This window comes from Patagioenas fasciata, chromosome Z, assembly GCF_037038585.1.
Source record: "Patagioenas fasciata isolate bPatFas1 chromosome Z, bPatFas1.hap1, whole genome shotgun sequence".
NCBI classification, from domain to species: Eukaryota; Metazoa; Chordata; class Aves; order Columbiformes; family Columbidae; genus Patagioenas; species Patagioenas fasciata.
This window is the reverse complement of record NC_092560.1, coordinates 64,782,664-64,801,748: the sequence shown is the minus strand read 5'-3', so window position 1 is coordinate 64,801,748 and position 19,085 is coordinate 64,782,664. Positions and strand designations below refer to the sequence as shown.

General features: G+C 38.1%; 1 protein-coding gene and 1 long non-coding RNA gene across 17 annotated transcripts in view; one reads left to right on the top strand and one right to left on the bottom strand.

Annotated features, from left to right (window-relative positions):
- Positions 1–21: 21 nt before the first annotated feature.
- The window catches only part of LOC139826447 (uncharacterized), a 29,548-nt gene continuing 10,484 nt past the window's right edge, over positions 22–19,085 (top strand). Inside the window, exon 1 of the long non-coding RNA XR_011736518.1 lies at positions 22–336. This is a non-coding gene — a long non-coding RNA (uncharacterized lncRNA). The remainder of the gene's footprint in view (positions 337–19,085) is intronic.
- The window catches only part of PRLR (prolactin receptor), a 153,048-nt gene continuing 138,251 nt past the window's right edge, over positions 4,289–19,085 (bottom strand). For all 16 annotated transcript variants that reach the window (XM_071802265.1, XM_071802269.1, XM_071802266.1 and 13 more), the window contains 8 exons: positions 17,883–18,024; positions 16,294–16,426; positions 15,480–15,649; positions 14,070–14,239; positions 12,945–13,089; positions 12,042–12,141; positions 11,063–11,132; positions 4,289–10,502 (listed from right to left, as the gene is read on the bottom strand). In XM_071802265.1, the coding sequence (XP_071658366.1) occupies positions 9,480–10,502; positions 11,063–11,132; positions 12,042–12,141; positions 12,945–13,089; positions 14,070–14,239; positions 15,480–15,649; positions 16,294–16,426; positions 17,883–18,024 (1,953 nt within the window). In that variant the 3' untranslated portion in view covers positions 4,289–9,479. The remainder of the gene's footprint in view (positions 10,503–11,062; positions 11,133–12,041; positions 12,142–12,944; positions 13,090–14,069; positions 14,240–15,479; positions 15,650–16,293; positions 16,427–17,882; positions 18,025–19,085) is intronic.

Below are 19,085 nucleotides of genomic sequence, written 5' to 3'. Positions count from 1 at the left end.
AGGGCAGCGGCCGTTGGCTGCAACGGCTTCGGGTGCTCTAAGACTCGGTCCGAAGAGCAGTATGTGCCTCAACATTGCCATCAGGGACTTGGAGAGATACCAAGAAACAAATGGCCTGAGAGAAAGAACTGCGTGGTAAATCGAGTCTCCAATACCTGGAACTACAAGTAACAACCGAGATAGGGCTGTAGAGCTGCTGTCGAGAAGGTGGATTTCAGCTGCTGCCCCAGCCAAACTGGCTGCACCTCCTCCCTGTTACTAAGGCCAATGAAGAGGTGCATGTACAGAAGCTCACAGAGGGTCTTGAGGTCACTCAGCGGACATGAGAGGGAGGAGGTAAGAGACCCCTGAACGTGGGGCGGTGCAGGTGCAGACAAGTTTTGGCAAGTGAAGCAGGGACTTTTTGGACCTGCACAGTTAAATCTGGATTGTGAAACGAAGGTGGAGGTTGGCCTCAATCCATGGGAGAGAGGAGGTGTGAGGTGCTGTTACTTGGCATAAAAGATGGTTCTTAACCAAACCTAGCTGAGATCTCCCCACCAAAGGACCACGGACCCCCTTACGGGGGAAGGCTGAGGGAGCTGGGTCTCTTTAGCTTGGAGGAGACTGAGGGGTGACCTCATTAGCGTTTATAAATATGTAAAGGGTGAGTGTCACAAGGATGGAGCCAGGCTCTTCTCGGTGACAACCAATGGTAGGACAAGGGGCAATGGATACAAATTGGAACACAAGAGGTTCCACTTAAATATGAGGAGAATCTTCTTTGCGGTGAGGGTGCCAGAGCAATGGAACAGGCTGCCCAGGGAGGTTGTGGAGTCTGCTTCTCTGGAGACATTTGAAACCTGCCTGGACATGTTCCTGTGTAACCTCATGTAGGTGTTCCTGTTCCGGCAGGGGGATTGGACTAGGAGATCTTTCGAGGTCTCTTCCAATCCCTGACATTCTGTGATTCTGTGATAATGATGGAGGACCAGCAGGATGCTGTTCGGCACCTGGCATCATAGGGACGCCTTTGGACCCATGACGGTAGCTATAATCCTCTTTCCTCCGTTTTTTCTTTCCCTTTTCTCAACTTTCTCTATTGCGTGCCCCTTCATGGGGAAAGTAATGAAGTTACACTCTTTGACTGAATTAGAACCCCTTGGCATTTTGTCGCCTTAATTTTGCGCTTCGAGATCAAGGTAAACGAACCATCACAACTCCACCGAATGGACTGTGACAGGTGCCTACTGCCGTATCCTGGCGCTGGCAGGTTAGCTTTGTTGTAACCCAATTCTGTCCCACCTTGAGCTGTTTTCTGGTGAAGTTTGGCCGTGTGCCAAGTAAAGAAGTGGCTGTGGAGGAGCATGTTTTGTCCTTATGGAATGGTGACTGATGTGCTCCCAAGGGGGGCACGACAGGCTGTATGTGAGGCAGAGCAGCCATGCAAAGCCACATCAGGAGAAAAAAAAAAAAGCAAATCAGAAGGAGGTTTTATCTTTTAAACACAGCCAGGTGGGTGAAGAGAAACTGAAAGAGGTTACGAGAGGGATAATTGATGACCCATTTATTTTTTCTTCCTCGAAGACAGTTCTAGCACAACCTCCTACAATGATGGGAAAAGTGTGTGAAGCTCTCTCTTGCCCTCCTCAATTATCTTTCAGTTCCTCATAATACAAAAAGAACTGTGGTGGCGTTCCATAGAATGGTACTTGGCATACACTGTAACTAGTCACATGCTGTAACTAGTCACAATTGCCAGTGAAAGATATTTCACAATGATTTTGGTGACCATAGGTGTTTCTAAGGCTGCCTATGTCACGTACCCTGAGGGGCAGCCCCAGTTTTGCAGGAAAACTGCCTGCTCTTTCTGCAATGGGTCCTCACAGAACCTGATGTAATGGCAGGAAGATGTGCCAGGGGAGGTTTAGGTTGGACATTAGGAAAAGGTTCTTCCCCCAGAGGGTGCTGGAGCACTGGAACAGGCTCCCCAGGGGGGTGTCACAGCTCCAAACCTGACAGTGTTCAAGAAGAGACTGGACAACACCCTCAGACACATGGTGTGAACTGTGGGGTTGTTGTGTACAGGGACAGGAGTTGGACCCGATGATTCCTGTGGATCACTTCCAACTTAGGACATTCTATGATTCTATGGCTCAGAGATTCGTACTTTCAACTAACCAGGGCAGTGCTTACATACCTTAGTACTGCCAAATGCTCAACCTTTCTCAATCGAACTTTACTAACTTGAAATCCCTGAATTTCAGTGATTATTTTCATCAATGCAAAGAGCCATAAAGTAGCATAGTATAAAAGTTGTGACCTGGTCCATAACCCATCTGTGTTAACTGTTTCACTTGCTCAGTGCATGCAAAGTGGATTAAACAGATTTATCATGGGGCTTTCTATATGCAGAACAGTGGGAGGCTGTCCTACAGACTGTCCAGTATGACTGGCTTTTCCTTTCTCTTGTTACATGTTCTGTACTAGAATTTTTACATTTCATGGACAAACTAGAATTTGTGAATTTTATTCAAGACCTTTTATTAAATTGAAATGCAACACCATTGCAAAGAGATTTTACAATGCCAAAAGATTGAAAAGTCCATCAGAAAGCTACAGAGTTCAGTAACAATATTGATCTTATGAGTGAAATCGCAAACAGATTTTATTAAAGCTAGCATTTTCAATATTAGGAACTTAAAAAAATACATTTTAAAGCATTTTCCTTCAAATACACTTAGAAACAATGAAGAATTCCTGAGCAACTATTTTTATACGAGTATTCTCCAACCGATGTACATACTGCATATGAAAACTACTTTCTGTAATTTCTTAAATTTTAGAAATTTACAAAACATTTGGATCTGGTTCATAGAATAATTGTGCTTCAAGTCATTCTGTTGCTACAGTAATGACACTATGACGCCTTGGATGTTCCAGATTGCATGCAAATTCTGAAACTGTAATGGAAAAAATGCGTAGCTTGTATTGCAAGGCTAGCAATGAAATGATTTATACAAATGGCAGTAAGTTTGCTTTAAATACTGGATCATCTCTTTCTGTGCTGGAAAGTAGGCCACTAATGCAGCCCAGGAGCTCTTTCTGAGTGTAGCAGAGCAGTAGTTTCCTCTTCCTTTTGGAATGAAGGACACAGGAAAGAGAATAACAAGTAGTCTACAGCATTATGAATATTAAGAAAAAATGATTTGACATCATTATATTTCTGCATGTATTCCACATGTAGAAAAATCTGCCTCTTCCCGGACATATATAATTTCCTGTCCTACTGAAGTGGTTTGTTCTACAAGTGGACAGCATCCTGTAAAAATTCTACTCAGGGCTACATGTCTGTAAAACTAACCATTCCAGTTTTTGTAGGAATTGGAATGAAATCTTTCCACTTTTACAGATGTCAAAATGAGGTGAACGTACTCAGCAGCTCACAAAAACAGACCCAAAAGCAGCATTGTCCCAAAAAACAAGGTTAAATAAGGACAAGGTCCAAGACAAGCAGGATAACAAAGTAGAAAAGGATGTTAAACCTTCCAGAAATAAAAAGAGGAAGATGTAAAAGAGGACTTTCTTATATCTAACTGCTCTATGCACCAACCTCTTAAGCCAAGTAATTAATGTATTTTTCTAAGTACTTCTGAGAGATAAACTATTCTATCTTAAAAACTTAGCTTAAATGGGAGAGCTATATTTTAAGCCTGATTTGGTAATTTTCTACATTTATCACCAAGACAGGGACTTTCTGATTAAGGAAAACGTTAACAGATACATTGTCGCAGGTACAAACTAAACAATCCCCAGAAATTCTAACAGACTATTTAGCCGTATCCCCAAAGTACTTTTTCTCTTGGAGCTTCCAGGTCCTTACATTTTCTTTAATAAATAAAAAATAGAAGAATGCTTAAGAATGATAGGCTTATGTGTGAGGCAATGTAAATAGACAGATACATCTCATCTGTAGATCTGTCTGAAAATTGAAGGTTGCTTTTAAAAACAATGTGGTACACTTCATTTCTCTGGATTTTTTCCTTAGGAATGTAGAAAATACAACAGCAGATGACTTGACGGATCTACCTCTTTAAATATTCTGTTTGCCTGGGACCAATGTTAGATCCATGGAAGAAAATCCTGTAACTGATAGAACTGAATGACCACTTCTCACGTATAGGACTTTTTCTGCTCGTATATAATCATAGATCCATAGTAGCCGATTTCAGTGTTTTGCCAACTCTTTAGCATTTAAAAAGGTTTTATTACTTTTGTGGACTATCTCAAGTAGCTGTGCATATCCCCACTTTGATATAAAAGTATTTTCTTATCTTCCTTTTTTTTTTTCCTCTGAAACTCATCACTCTTCTTCTACTAGTTCCCTTTTTCCCCCTACCTACTATAATATTTGATTCTTTTGCTTCCATTTTCTGTTCTCCCTCCCTCTCAGTGCATGTTTATCCTCCCAGTTTCTCTGATGACCTACCTATATACCATCCTGTAGTGACTGTACTCCTCTTCCATTCTGCAACTGTGTCCCTTTTCCAATCACTAAGCTCACTTTATATCCCCATATACTATGTATTTATGTAGTCCATTTATCTTTAATCTCCTGCTTGACATACACAGGAAAAATTAAGGAATTCCCTTATTTGTTTTAAAATGGCTTTCAAGGCAGGGCCACAAGACTCTTCCAATTAATTTAATTCCGTCCACCTTTCCACACCCACAGGAGTCTGTATTTAGTATGAGGGTTTGAGATAGTTGACAGCAGGGCTAGTCTCCATTTTCACTCATTTAGGGATGGATTCTACAATAAATAGGAACTACTGATAATTGCTCAGTTCCATTGCTGAGATTCAGAATCAGAGCATCTCTTGTCAACTCAGCTCATTCAGCACTAACAATCTCGGCTGACAGGCAGTGGCAAAAAACTTTTCAGCTCAGGAAAAGGACTCATGCTTGGCTGCCAACCTGGTCAGTATGGCTTTCCCAACAAGATAGAAATTTCTCTTATTTTTTCATATTAAAAACATATAATTATGTTACACATCTCAAACATCCCACCCTAGTAATACCAGTGCAACACAAGTGATGTTTCTACACTGACAAGCATGACTAGCTGTTAGTTAACAAAAATAATTTGAACATTATGAATAATATTTTTAAAATCTTGATAGAATTATTCACAATTTGACACACAAAGTAAAATATTTTCTGCCTTTTTAAAGGGAGCAAAAAATAATCTGAGGTAGCAATTCTTTGAGAATACAATGCTTGATCTCACGACACTTTTTAATTTCATTTGTCTTTATGGCTTTGTAGAAGACGAGTAATATCTAACAACTGGCTTAGATGACTTTGGTATCCTTGCACAACACCTTCAATTGTTCACAATTAATGAAAAACTCTGAAATACATTTATAGACTTCATGATGTGAACCCCATGTATACAATGCTTCAGAGATCACAAAAAAATTCTACTTATTCATTTTGAACACCTGCTGTTACTACACTTTAAATACTTCAACAACATTGAAAGCAACTGCATATTTCGAGCCATTAAACATAGACACATAAACAGATATGCCACAGAATTCACTGCTTTAACATAAATCAGTTATCATTACATATTTGTTTTACAGTTTGTTCCATAAACACACATATCCTCTAGCTAGTATTATATAAGATCAACTTATTGAATTTTTATTGAATAATGTTTTCAGTTACATAGTATCATCAAGACCATTCTACAAGCCTGTGTTTTATGTGACCGTGAGTTTTGGGAGCACATGTCCTACTTCAGTAAATTGTATTTCTTTAAAAGTCACAAATATTACAATGAAATACTAAAATTGTACATCAAATATGTCTTTGCTAAAGAAAAAAGCCTAATTAGAAAATTTGAGATGAGTCATATTTGTCAATACTGAAGAAAAACTGTTAACAATATTAGTCCAAGTATAAAGTTAAGGTAATGAATTAAAAATGTATATTTTAAATGTTATTAATTTTATAAAATTAATTATTTCTGAAGAGTCTTCATGCTTCCTTTTAGGGCTTTTATGCTACTAAAAAGTAATTCATACTCTAAGTGATGCGTGCATAAATTTGACATTGAAAACATTGTTCAAAATTTTCAAATAATTATGCAAAGTGAGAAATTAATGGTGCAAGAGTTAAGAGGGTCAATTCCCTTTCCTAGGTGTAACTTCTGTTACATACTGCACCCCTCTCTATATCAAAGGAGGTGTTAAGAGCCTGTTAATCCCCACTGGTGTGTTGTAATTTTACAACAATCAACTTTGTGCAACTGCTGCAAAATCTCATCTATTTCCTAATAAAAAGCTATACCTTAAAGAGCTGCAAGCAAAAATATTGTTGCAAACAGAAGGAATGAAATATTTGAACATCCAAAGGCCCACACACTTAGCTGAAAGTTATTCCGATTTTACAGAACACTAGTTTATTCTCTTCTTAACATACTTCCAGATGTTAAAGGCCACTTTCAGAAGGTGTTGCTCCCACCTTGGGAGTAACAAGGTGTTTTGGAAAATAAAAACAAATCCAAGGGAAAAATAATCAACCTGCATATCTGTTCAGCTTACAGAATAAGATAGTCATGAAATTAGTGTTCAAATTGTACTTAGCTAGCAAATCCCTCAAAAAGCCTAGCTACGTCAGAGCAATGGGCAAATGCACCTTTTCTACTCTGTCTGAACTTCCTTTTTCACAGAAAGCCACAATGATCTGGCACACTGAGATATTCATCAGCAAAGGTGGGAGAGAATCTATACCTCACAATCTAATTTAGGTTACAGTTATTTTGCACCTTCAGTACCAATTTATGGCAAAGCATAGAAACTGTTCTACTCAGTTCTCTTTCTGTGTGCATTACTGGAGGTACACATATAGATACCTACAGTTAGGCAGGATGAATAATCTGCTAAAAGTTGTGTCTGCCTCTGGTCCAACGTAACCGATATGACAGCAACAGCCTGCTGCTGACACCTTATCCCCTGCTTTCTTCGGTTTGTAACATCATATAGTCACCTGGGTTTACACTAAGAAATCCACAACATGTGGAAAATCTTTATGCTGTGGTTTGATAAGATTCTATAGCCTCTTTGCATCACCAGATGCACCACGGAAGGCCTGTAGCAGCATGTCTTTATGCACAGCATTAGGAGAAAAAACAACAGCTTGGCTCAGATATGGCTATCTGTAAGGAAAGAGAATGTGGCTGATCTGGATCAGCTCTGTCAGATTCAGTCAGAAAACTGAAGTGTAAATGAAGCACTGTCAGAAAGAGTATATTATTGTCTTACATACGTACATGCACACACACAAATTGCTGCCCTGCAAATCATTCCAGTCTTGACTGATAGAGCTGATAAAGTTTCTTTGTAGTACTTTTAATATCCCCAGAAAATTTGCAAGATATACTACAAATGCTACAGTAAAATTATCCTGTTAACTATAACTAAACAAAATTATAAGTTTGGCTGCTCTCTGGAGTAGCCATCTAATGTTTTCAAGTGATAAATAAGTGTCTGAACTAAGAATCTAAGACACCTCCCTATACATTCAGCAGAGCATCCAGACTGCTCTGATCAACCTCTGGAAGTGGGCAGTATGTTGCTTGTAGAGAGGCCACTGTCTCTAAATTTGACGCCTAAATTAATGTTGGTATACACTAACACATATGTTTACAGACACACAGATAATTAGGTAAATTCTGAAGTCCTGCCAGTGGAAGGGCTAGACAGCTTGGCTGATCTGTACTTGAGTGGTTCTGTGTCATGAAGGTAAAAGATGAGAAGCTTGTTTGCCAAATTAGGTGTGGCCTTCTATGACCCTCAAAATGTGAAAGTCTCTTTTGGCTGGCTCTGCAGCAGGTTACCCAATACTGCAGGAAGGCTGGCTCAGTGCACAAAAACATGAAAAGCTGAAGAAATTTAAAGGAAGGACAGAAACAGAAGAGAGCTCATCTATAGTAATACACTTTCCTTGATGCATAGAGTACAGTTTCCCTTACCTTACATTTCCAGTTTCCCCTGAAGCTAGCAATACTGGCTAAATACTTGGCCCAGTTTTAATCAGTCATCACTTGGTCACACTTTCCTGGAGTAAATTAAACTTTTGTTTCAAGAAGGAAGGACCACAGTAAGTTCAGAGCCATTCCAGTATAATTTTGATTCTGCCTTTTGTTACATGGGATGTGAGGAATCCTCACTGTTCCCACTGCTGTTCCAGGGACATTTGTCTATCCTATGTACATGGACTCCTTTCCTCATTCTCACCACTATTTTAGCAGAGCTCTGACTCAGATTTCATGCTTTGTGTCTTTTACTTTGGAGGCTGTATTCCATAATTATTATTGGTAAGTTCATTAGGAAAAATCCCACTTCAAACTTTCCTTCCAGTCTCAGAGAAAAGTGCAAAGTCTAAGGATGCAGGAGAACACCATTCCATTCATGACTAGCATCAGAGTAGAAATTCAGTGGGAAAGATGCTTTGCTCTCAAAACCTAGAATCTATTTTCATTTTATCATTAGAGGTGATAAAAAACATGTGCAATAAATAATTTACAATTCAAATTGTAATATATCTGCAATATATTAGAAATACAGTTTAAAAATTACTTCATCTTTTTAATTAGTATAAAGTTTAATTTTATGCTTTGTATAGAAATGGTAGCTTTACTTGCTACTGCTGTCTCAGCAGAACAGAAAAGCTTCTAAGTAGCTAAATAGCATTGGGAAATTAAAAAATACTTTATTTTGCTTTTTTTTTTTGTAATAGAAAAATAGCCTTTAAAATACATTGTTAAGCACATGGGCTTGTACTAAAGTGGAATTGTTTATTATATACAGTAAGGCAGTATATCAGATATTGTCCTGCTATTCTTTTTGTGTTTGGTTTGATTTGACTAGCATATGAATGGGTTGCAAGGTTTTCTGTCACACTGAAACAAAATGACAATATTTAGAAGAATTTATTATTTAACTGTAATGTTTTGGATGTATTCTCTTTTATGTATGATTTGTTACATATAAGAGCTCCTTTTTTAAAGGGTTGAGAAAAAATATGAAGTGTTAGAATATATTCAGAAAAAAAGACATTGTAGATCAGAATGCTGTTGTGCAGTGATTTATCTGATTTAGGAACTGCTTAGATCACTATCGTGTACTGACTGACCCACAAGAATTTTAATCTTTGTTGAATCTGCAGGTTTAATCAACTAATTGAGGATCTGCAGCGCTGAATAATTTGTTTGTAATGTACTTTTAATGGCAGATAGTATCAGTTTCCCCATTTCCCTGTGTCAGAAACATGTTAATGATCCACTGTTTGCTTCCATGATTACTACCTCAACCCACAGTTTATTTTCTGTATAATACACACAGGAGGCTGGGCTGTTTTCAGGAACTGTTTGCTAAGTGGTGCGGTTTCACAGTACGTAACTATTAAGCATGTACTGTACTAACTAGTACTTATTTAAAGGCGGGTATAAAGGAAGATGGGTCCATGTACTCTGATGCACTGGTCTCTCTTCTGCACTCGCTTGGAACTGTCAGACAGTAGCTCATATTTTTCTCAGCTTGACCTTGCTGAAGGTTCTGAGACGTTTCCACTGCAGGTTCTTGAGACACAGATATGTGCTGGATGCGTGAATCTGGCATTAATAACAGAATATTATGGTCCACAACAGTTGAGACCTTGGTATATTCTTTGCTGGTTCCTGGAACAGTGTATTTTTCAATTTTTCCACTATTTTCTTTATGTTTCAGTAATACTGCTGGAACCTCATCTTGTCTGACTTTGTGAACTTCTACATAATCCATTAGTTTAGGCTTCAAAAAAGGTGACTTGTCATTAGGTCTGTTTTGTTTGACCTGCACTGTGGTTTGGTCAGTTTTGGAATACAAATTCTCCATCTCTCTGTGCTTTTCCATGTTGTCGTGGACAATTTCAGTGATAGGATATTGTGGCTGATGCTGTTCTTCATTTTCCACCAAAACTGGTGCAATGTTCACATCTATGGTACACAGTGTTATCTTATGTGCATCTACAGTACTGTGGTAGGCAAACATAGGAGGCTGATTATCAGGTAACTGAGCTGCAGGCCATATGGGCGATTTTGTATTCTCATTGTTAAAAAGGAGTATTTTCTGTTCTGAGGCTATACACTGAGTTTCCCAGTGCCTTCCTCCATTATTTTCTTGAACATCTCTTACGTCTTGGGTTTGAAGCGTTGATAGAATGGCACGGGACTCCCTGCACTTCTCAGAAAGCAGAGAAGGGCTATCACAGCTTCCTCGGCCTGAGTCACTGTCTGTTTCCTTGGCTATCATTTTTGCATTTTTACTGGGATGACCATTGTCATGGCTTGGCATGAGTTGCTGATCTTCACTGTCCTCTACCTCCAGATATTCTATCAGTAGTTCTTCACAGTCTGATGTTGGAGGGAAACCATGGCAACCGAGAGCACTCAATAATTCTTCAGATTTTCCTGTCTAATGGCATAATAAATAAGACATATTTTTTCACTGTTGACTTTAGGGTCTGTCTGATTAGAACACTTGTAAACATTCTACATATTTAATATACAAATACTTTAATAGTCATATCACTAGACCTAAACCGGATTTCTACTGCTGCAGAAATTAGTGGAAGAACGGAAGAAAATTTCTTCAGTTCCCTCAGTGGGGAGACACAATCCCAGAATTCAGATTTCTAAAATGGGATGACTAGGGAGCTTTTGGCAGGTACAGGTCCAATGGCTTTAACAAGAAGGAAATGGAGCAGAATGATAGAGCAGCTATGTACTGTCTACTCTGCATGGCAACAGACTGTGGAGACCAGCTCCCACAAGAACTATTGGGAAGATAACACAGCCTGTTCCCAAACACTCTCCTAGTGCAAGGCAAATCTCTGTTTCACACATACCATCCACACAATCAGTCTGAAAGTGTCAATTAGTTGAAGCTGTTTTATACTTTATTATGGTAATTGTGTTTGCTAGTAAATAGTTTGGAAAAGTAATTGTGTATTATTTGTTACTAGTGGTACGCACCTCTAACAGATGTGTATCTATGCCTTTTATCTTCGGTCCCGGAACTGGTGGTAGGATAAAGGCTATCATTCTGAAAAACAGAACAAACACACATTGTGTAAATATGTGCCCTATCTACTTGTTCTCCAGTTTCCTTGGAATATGACTGACATTTGAAACACTTCTCCCGTATCTGATGCCTCCCTGTTAGACCTGTCTACCCCTTGAGCCAGTTTTTTTGCAAATCCAGTTAGAGTTCATAAGTTACCCTTAGATGTATTTGTAAGAAAGAGAACAGTATAGAAGTTATTCAACCAGAAGTGTAACAATGCTAGTGTAGTTCTAGTCCAGTTCTCTAATATCACTGTAACTTCATCACTGGACAAGAAATAGCTATGTGGGGCACAGTTTGGGAGCACTAGTGGGCCTGCATGTACATATTTGACTCTTAGCTGACTACTAGTAAACAGGATTTATGATGAATGACTTCTGATGGCTTTTCCATCAACAGTTTCTATCTCTTTCTTCTACTCACCTAGTATTTTTTGAAAGACTTGTACGAAAGTGATAATGTTTGTGATGACTTTCTCTTTCAGATTTGATAGAAATTAGCCAGTGTTCTAATAAATTATTTGGGGAATTGACAGATAGGTGGACAGAAACAGAAGCTCATAATATAAACTTGTTTCCTGCAGAGAATTAGGGCAAAAACAAAAGGTGTGTCTTCTACAGCAACAGGGATACTCCAGATGATGTTTGATTAATATTTATGAGGCTAACCAAGATGGTCAGATCTAACAGAGATATGTCTTTATCAACTGAGAGTTTAGTCTGGTATCCCTGAATAAAAGAATACCTCCTTATCAGTTGTGAATACCTGTAGCTTGTACTTTATAAGAGAACACAAAATCTATAGGAAATTGAATCAATATTACAAGTCTGTTTTTGAAAAGTTTGTTGAGATTTTCAACTCCATGCAGTTGTGAAGTTGGTGACTTACCTGTACCCTTTCAAAACCATTGTCCAGCTCATGACTAAACATATAAGAGATGACAAGACACCGACGATGATCCACACAACCATATCTTTTATTCTAAAGTCTAGGAAACAAACAATTATTTAAGGATGCATTTCTAGCATATGCATAGTCAACACGCAAAAAAGTCTCAAATTAATTTAAAAAATTGGTCTAAACTGTCAAATTTGGTATTGAATCTAGAGGCCTTTACCAGCATAGATGGATCTCAAAAATCATTGTCATATCTGATAATAAATATTAATGACACTGTGCAGGAAATAAACTTTGAAAAATGATACAAAAATGCATGAAGAGGGAAATTCTGTCACAGCCGGCTATAGCAATGGGGTTCAAATCCAATTATGCCAATACTGTAATAATTTCATTGTCAATACACATCATTAATTAAATGGTGGGTTAAATGATTTAGGACTAGATATTTTTAAGGATTTCTATTGTAAGATGCCACTTTTTAAACTGAGGTGTATATTTCAAGTTCATTCCAGATAAAGAGTAATGAAGAACTGTTACTGTCTGAAGGCAGTCACTCTTTGTTGTCTATGTAGCAGTTCTAAAGAAGTTACCAGTACTCTTTTAATTAAAAACTACCATCATGAGGAAAAATGAGGCGATAACTAGAAAGGACATAGTTCAAATAAGTACAGAAATGTATTCACCTTCTTAACTCCAAAAAGTAATGCAGGGGAAAGCTAACTGCATATGGTGCAGGGATGCTGAGAATTCAGTTACCTTAGCAGTGATGCTCTTGCCTGTTCTAGGGAAACCACGGGATGTCAATCTGTATGGGTGCTACAAACAGCTGACAGAAGTACTGTATGAACTCCCATGTAATCACAATTACTGAAGGGAGGCCGAGCCACTCACCAGTAGGGATCTGAATATACTTTTCTAAGCTCCATTCACTCCATGATCCATGGTGGTCTGGTTTGCAGTGAATCTGCACAATGTACTTCTTTCCAGGATTTAAACTAAACATTTTATAATGTGTTTGCTGTCCAACAAAAATAGTCTGGAAATTAAATAAAAATCATAAAATGCATATAAAATTGAGACATATTTCTATGAAAATTACAGCTGGGTTTAAATCTGGATAACCAAGTTGGGAATATAGAATGAATATGGATAGCTTCCCAATAATTGTCATGCAGGCATTGAGTAACAGCACATTTATTTTATTTCTATAGTTCAGCTTTCTGACACAATTCAGTGGGAATGAGATCTGGCTCTGGTATACTATGCAAATTAAACTACTACAAAACACTCATAATGATAATATGGCAAATATGGAGGAACTGTGGGAGTGGTAGGAACTGCCATGGTGAGAGGAGAAGAAGGAGGAAGAAACAGAGATGGGGAAAGAAAACACAGAGAGAAAAGAAGGAATGTGGAGCTGATGGAACTGCATGGGGTAGTAAGAAGTGGATCTTGCAATGGCCATCGGGCTGGGAAGTGCAGTCGCGGGGGAAGGAAGGAGATACAGAGATGGCTGCGAAGTACTGCAGCAGACAAGAAGGGGATGCAGTCAAATACCAATAATGGGAGTCTTTAATTTGCCTCCCAGGTCTTTCAGTTGCTGATCTTGGCTATAGACAATTATCATTATGTGGCCATGACAACTATCACCAAATGGCTATTTGTACGAATTTTACATGTCACTGAGCTTTCTGTTATCTAGGCTGTGCTTGTTTTTGAGAAAAAAATTATCAGAAAAGAAACCTGACTAAATGAGAATGAACCATTTAAACTGTAGTGCCATTACAATTAATATATAATGGCTCCAATTAAAAATAAGTACTTTATCACCTGCTGCCACACAACAGCATCTGAGATAACACTGTTCTCAGTAGGAAATCATAGATCACACAAGGACTTTCAAAAAATGATGAACTATTCAGTGTGCCTGCTTCATTACATTCAGGCATTGGACCTGGCTGACAAAATCTACTTGATCAGAAAACATCATCTTGCAAAAATGTGCAACATTCTTACCTCCCACTCCTCTGCTTCTTCAGGCTTTAGTCGCAACTCATAATCAAGTGTAAGCCATCCAGATCTGACATCAGCCAATGGGGGTGGAGACCATGTCAAGACCAGATATGGTTTTCTATTGACTGTCTTTTTTAATTCCAGAGTTACATTAACAGGAGGATCTGTCTGTACTGTTAAGATAAAAGAACTGAAAATAAGAGTCTAAATTATTTTTTTCCTTGCATTTTAGGAAGAAATAAAAAATAGCGTGAGTAGCCAGTTGCCACCTCCATTGTGTCTAATAATTTAGAATTGGTGCTGGCATACAGGGATCAAGAGTTTCCTGATAAAGTAAGCATGGATGTATAGATTTCAAGAAAAAATTGAAGAACAGTAAATATGTTGAGTTAATGCTGAGATTTTTCTTAATCACTTATCATCAGATGTACTTCTTCTTACATTACCATTTATTATTGCTTTTTCCCACAACTGTGTTTCAAAGTTAGCATATTTAATGCTGTGCTACGAAAGTTGTGTTTTACCATAATCCTATTAAATTTGGCATATGTATTTAGGAATACTGAAAACACAGATGTGGCTGATGAAAAGTGCCCTCCACATCTTTTACATTAAGAAAACAGAACATGCATACCTAAGGATATTTAAAAATAAAATAAACCAGTAATATTAAAGACCTGTCTGTATCTCAAAAATAAACCAAAATGGAAGACAAGTTTCTGCTACAGTCAGACTTGCAGCTTCCTCAGTTCAGAGGTAGAGCTTCTGCATAATGTGTACATATTTTACTATTATCTGATGCAATCAAGTAAGTAGCCAGGGCATGGGGGTAAAATGTAAAGCCTTTTCTCCAGCAGCCCTTTTCCAGTTTCCAGACTCCTGACAGCCAGATCCTTACAAGATGGTTATTGGTGATAACGTTCCATTCCCTTAGAAAAAAATCTAAATACTTGTCCACAGTCACTCTGTAGAAAAAGTCTGAGAAAAGAGATTATCAGTACACTGCTACAAAAAGCAGTAGTTCAGCTTCTCTTGGGTCTGGAAACTACTTTCAGGTAATAAAATTTAAGCATTAGTTAAAAGATAAATTTTATCTCAGTTGCTGGTAGAATGGAAAAAGATTTTAGCTGAATGATGTTTCTTAGGGCTTGAAAGGAATATGGAAAACCAATAAATGGTTATCTAAATGCTGTTTCAAAGCTTTTAGCATTTTTAGGCTTTCTTCAAAACTAAAATTGTAAAGGGATGAATACTGATTTCTTATTATACCAGAAAAGATCTTATCTGTTCTTATATGTTCTTAACTTGGCTATAATACTATATATGAGAAGAGCTGGAATTAAAATTCTTGTGTCAAAACTCATAATTTTGAATTACTTGGTTTCACAGAAAATACTTTCTATCATCTCTTACCTATGTAAGTCACATCCACATAAAGAGGATCAGAGACATTACTTCCAATTTCATTAGTTGCCTTCACAGTTATATTGTATATGGTCCAGAAAGAGGTGTGCTTTTTATCGAAGTAGCATGAATTGGGGCCTGCAGTTTTGTAATCTGGACATTCATAAACTCGCTCTTCTCTGAAATGAGAGAATCACGGTGATTAGGTTACACAGACAAAAACACCTGACTGATTACTAGTAGTTCAGAATAATTTAGGGTCAGATCAGATTTTTCATGCCTGGCAATGTGAAGAAAATCAGAAAACTACTTTCAGACTAAAGAGTCATTGGACAATTCCAGAGACCGTAGTAAGCATTTTTCTTCTGAAATAAAGACTACAAAGCCTGAAGAATTTAGGCTGCTGTAGATGCAGCATTGTGCTAGTAGAGTGCAGCTCTTACTTTTCTGAATGCCATTGTTCACTGCATAGCCTTTCCAGGTTCCAGAGAGCCAGCAGAGGTGACGGTTGAAGCCTTCTAACCCATCTATTAAAAACTGAGTATTTCCAATGTTCATTTCACACTTACATGAGTTCTGCATATTCGATTAATATGCTTTCAGAATCTAGTTTGGTCTTTCATGATCTGTTCCTCAAAAAACCCTGACATGATAAAGAGATACTATTTCAACCTTAAATACATTTCTGCTAGTGCTATTCCAGAATATGTCACCTGGATAAAACCACATGACATGGCAAATGACATCTGCTACATGCAAAACCAATCACGATTTATTTTCCAGGTCCTTCCAATAAAATATTGAATAATACACAGGTTATTACCCTTCTTTGCTGTAAAGCAAAGTGTAGTTAGTAGGATGTCCTCCATCTGAACCAGGTTTCCACCAACAAGTAAATGTTTCCTTTTCTGGAGAACGGCATTTTATTATTGTAGGCTTTTCAGGAGGTGACTCTCCTGTCAGAGATAAAGAAATGAACCAATTAGTAAGTTTAATGCATTAGGTCAGCTCTGAATTCATAAAGCAATGTCAAGCAGAGCACAGGAAAGTATTTTTTTTCCTATGAGGAAAGAAAGTATTTTGCTTCATATCAGCATAGGAAGGATGGTTCAGTGGTTAGGGCAGCAGGCTGTTACTTTGACCTGGATTCAAGATCCTTCCCCATTGCAGCTATTCTGAGGAACTATGTTTTAGTTCCCTGACTGTGGCTTTTCTTTGCCCCCAAATCTGATAAGGGGTGCTCAAATATTGTCATAGCAGGTTCTAGAACATTATCTAAAATACACCCTGCTATCCAATCTATTTTCGAAATAAACCACCTTTTTTTTTTTTCTTCAAAAAATGTGTTTTAAGAGGCTTCTGATTGTTTAAAAAATATGCTGTCATTTGTTTTGGCTTTTACAGGAAAAAAATGAGGAACCATGGTGTTTGCCCATTTGTTTATCTCCTTGTCAGTAATTCTCTTCTGAATAGAGATGACTCCAAAGATATAAAGAAGCAACTCTCATATTTCCTTGTAAAGTGACATTATGTTCAGTACTCAGGCTACTTGCCTGATTGCTGCCAATAAAAATATAATGATTCGCATTCCTGATGATGTTTTCAGAGACTCAAGCAAAGCACTTAGAGTAGGGCAGAGGAATATACTTAAATTTTGAATAGGATGGTGCTAGTTAAAAACTTGATGTGATTGAAACTTTTGCAGTTACGTGTTTGTGGCAAAATATGGTCCCATTGCATCAATAATATATATTTTCTACTACTTAGAGTAGGGACATTGATTTTCCAAATTTCTAATTGCGTAAGGCAGATCTGAAAATGGGGCATTTAAAAATATTTTTTCTATTAACAGTACTTAGCAATCTCCGTGTCAAATAATGAATAATACAACTAGTGACAGAAGATTTGAGACAACCTCGCTAAAGTGTCTGACAACAAGAGATGATGTCTGCATATTTCATGTGTCCACTCAAACCCAACAAAACACATAATTATTTCCATGTGATAGTATCTGCTAGCGTAATGCTGTTAGACATGGCAATGCTTTTGGTCCAGTTACTAATGAACAAATGAACGATTCTTACAAAAGTACCGTTACCTCATACCTACAGATACAGATGAAATCAACATGGTTTTTAAATAGAGGGACAGGAATGATAAATTATTGGGGACATCTGTATCAGAAGTGACTTCTTAGTAAATCCCAGCCTGTTTGTCATAGCTAGTTTCAGCAGAGGATCTTGAGTGGATTAACAGGAGACACAAAGTGTCAGAAGATGCACTAACCTGTTCCTCTAGCAGTACGAAGTATTTGTGTGAGGAACTGGGTTTTCAAAGCTGCCACTTAGGCACCTTTAATGACACTGAACTGGCTAGAATTTAAAACCAACAGAACAGCTATCATCCACTCACCATTGGGGATATGAATGTGTCTTTCAGAGCTCCACTCACTCCATTCTCCAGTGTCTAGCACACAACGGACCTGAACAACGTATTTCACCCCAGCTTGTAACCTATTCACTTTGTACTGTGTCTGTACTCCAACAGATACTGTCTGGAAAAGAAAATGGACTGGAAAAATAATAAAGAATTGGACCATTTTAACAAGTAAAGCATAAAGGAGCAGGCTTTTGTCACTGACCTATGAGAGGCAAATTTTCAGCTGGATATTTTATAAGATGTGAATTACAAAGAAGCAAAGGTAGTGACTTAACCGAAAAACTCACTTCAGTGACACTGAGATTCTGATATTAGAGAACACATTTAATTGCAAACTTCCTATAAGTTAGTACTCCATCAGATCCACAACACAAGGAACACTGTAGTTAGTCCAACTTACAAATAAACTCTCTGTGTAGTGCTTCTTAGTGCTAGTTTTAGTGCTGATTATTAAGTGCCTTCCATAGGCCCTTTGAATCTCTTTCAGAAGTATTTCAAGACTCATAGCTTTCTCCATCATTAAGGCACCAGCAACTTAGGTAGTACTGAGGCCATCTGACTATGACTTTAATAAAGGTATTTTATCCTGGTATTGTAGCTGTGGGAGTACTGTGGCCCACTCTGAGACAAATGGCAACAGCTGGGAATGTCAATGGAAATAGCGTGTGCACGGGACACACCAAACTTTCTGAGAAGGGGGTTGCCTCCAGCTGATCATGTTGAAGAGGATGATGATGATGACTCTCAGCCCACTTAAATAATATTTGGAGAATAACTGAGAGACATCTGAAACAAAACAGGTCTGCCTGAAAAGCAGTATTAAAAAAGCAGGAATATTTGTAATAATGGGGGAAGACTGAAAACTTAATTGGTACCTAAAGTCTGATGTTAATCAGAAGCTGCTCTGCCAGCATCATGACCTCAGCCTGGGCCAGACAGAGCAGCCTCCCTCTTTGATGCTGAGTAGCTGCACTGCAGACAGCATGGGCTGCAGCAGGCAGGAACACACACCTAGGCCTTTGCATATGACCATGTGGGTGCTTTCTCACTCATATCAGTCTAAGTAGATTGCAAGAAGGTATGTGGGCTCACGTTATGTTAAAGCATCCATGTCTCCTGCAGAAATGGGTTTAAATAGGGGAGTTTGTACTTCCATGATGGTAGGATGTGCTTGTA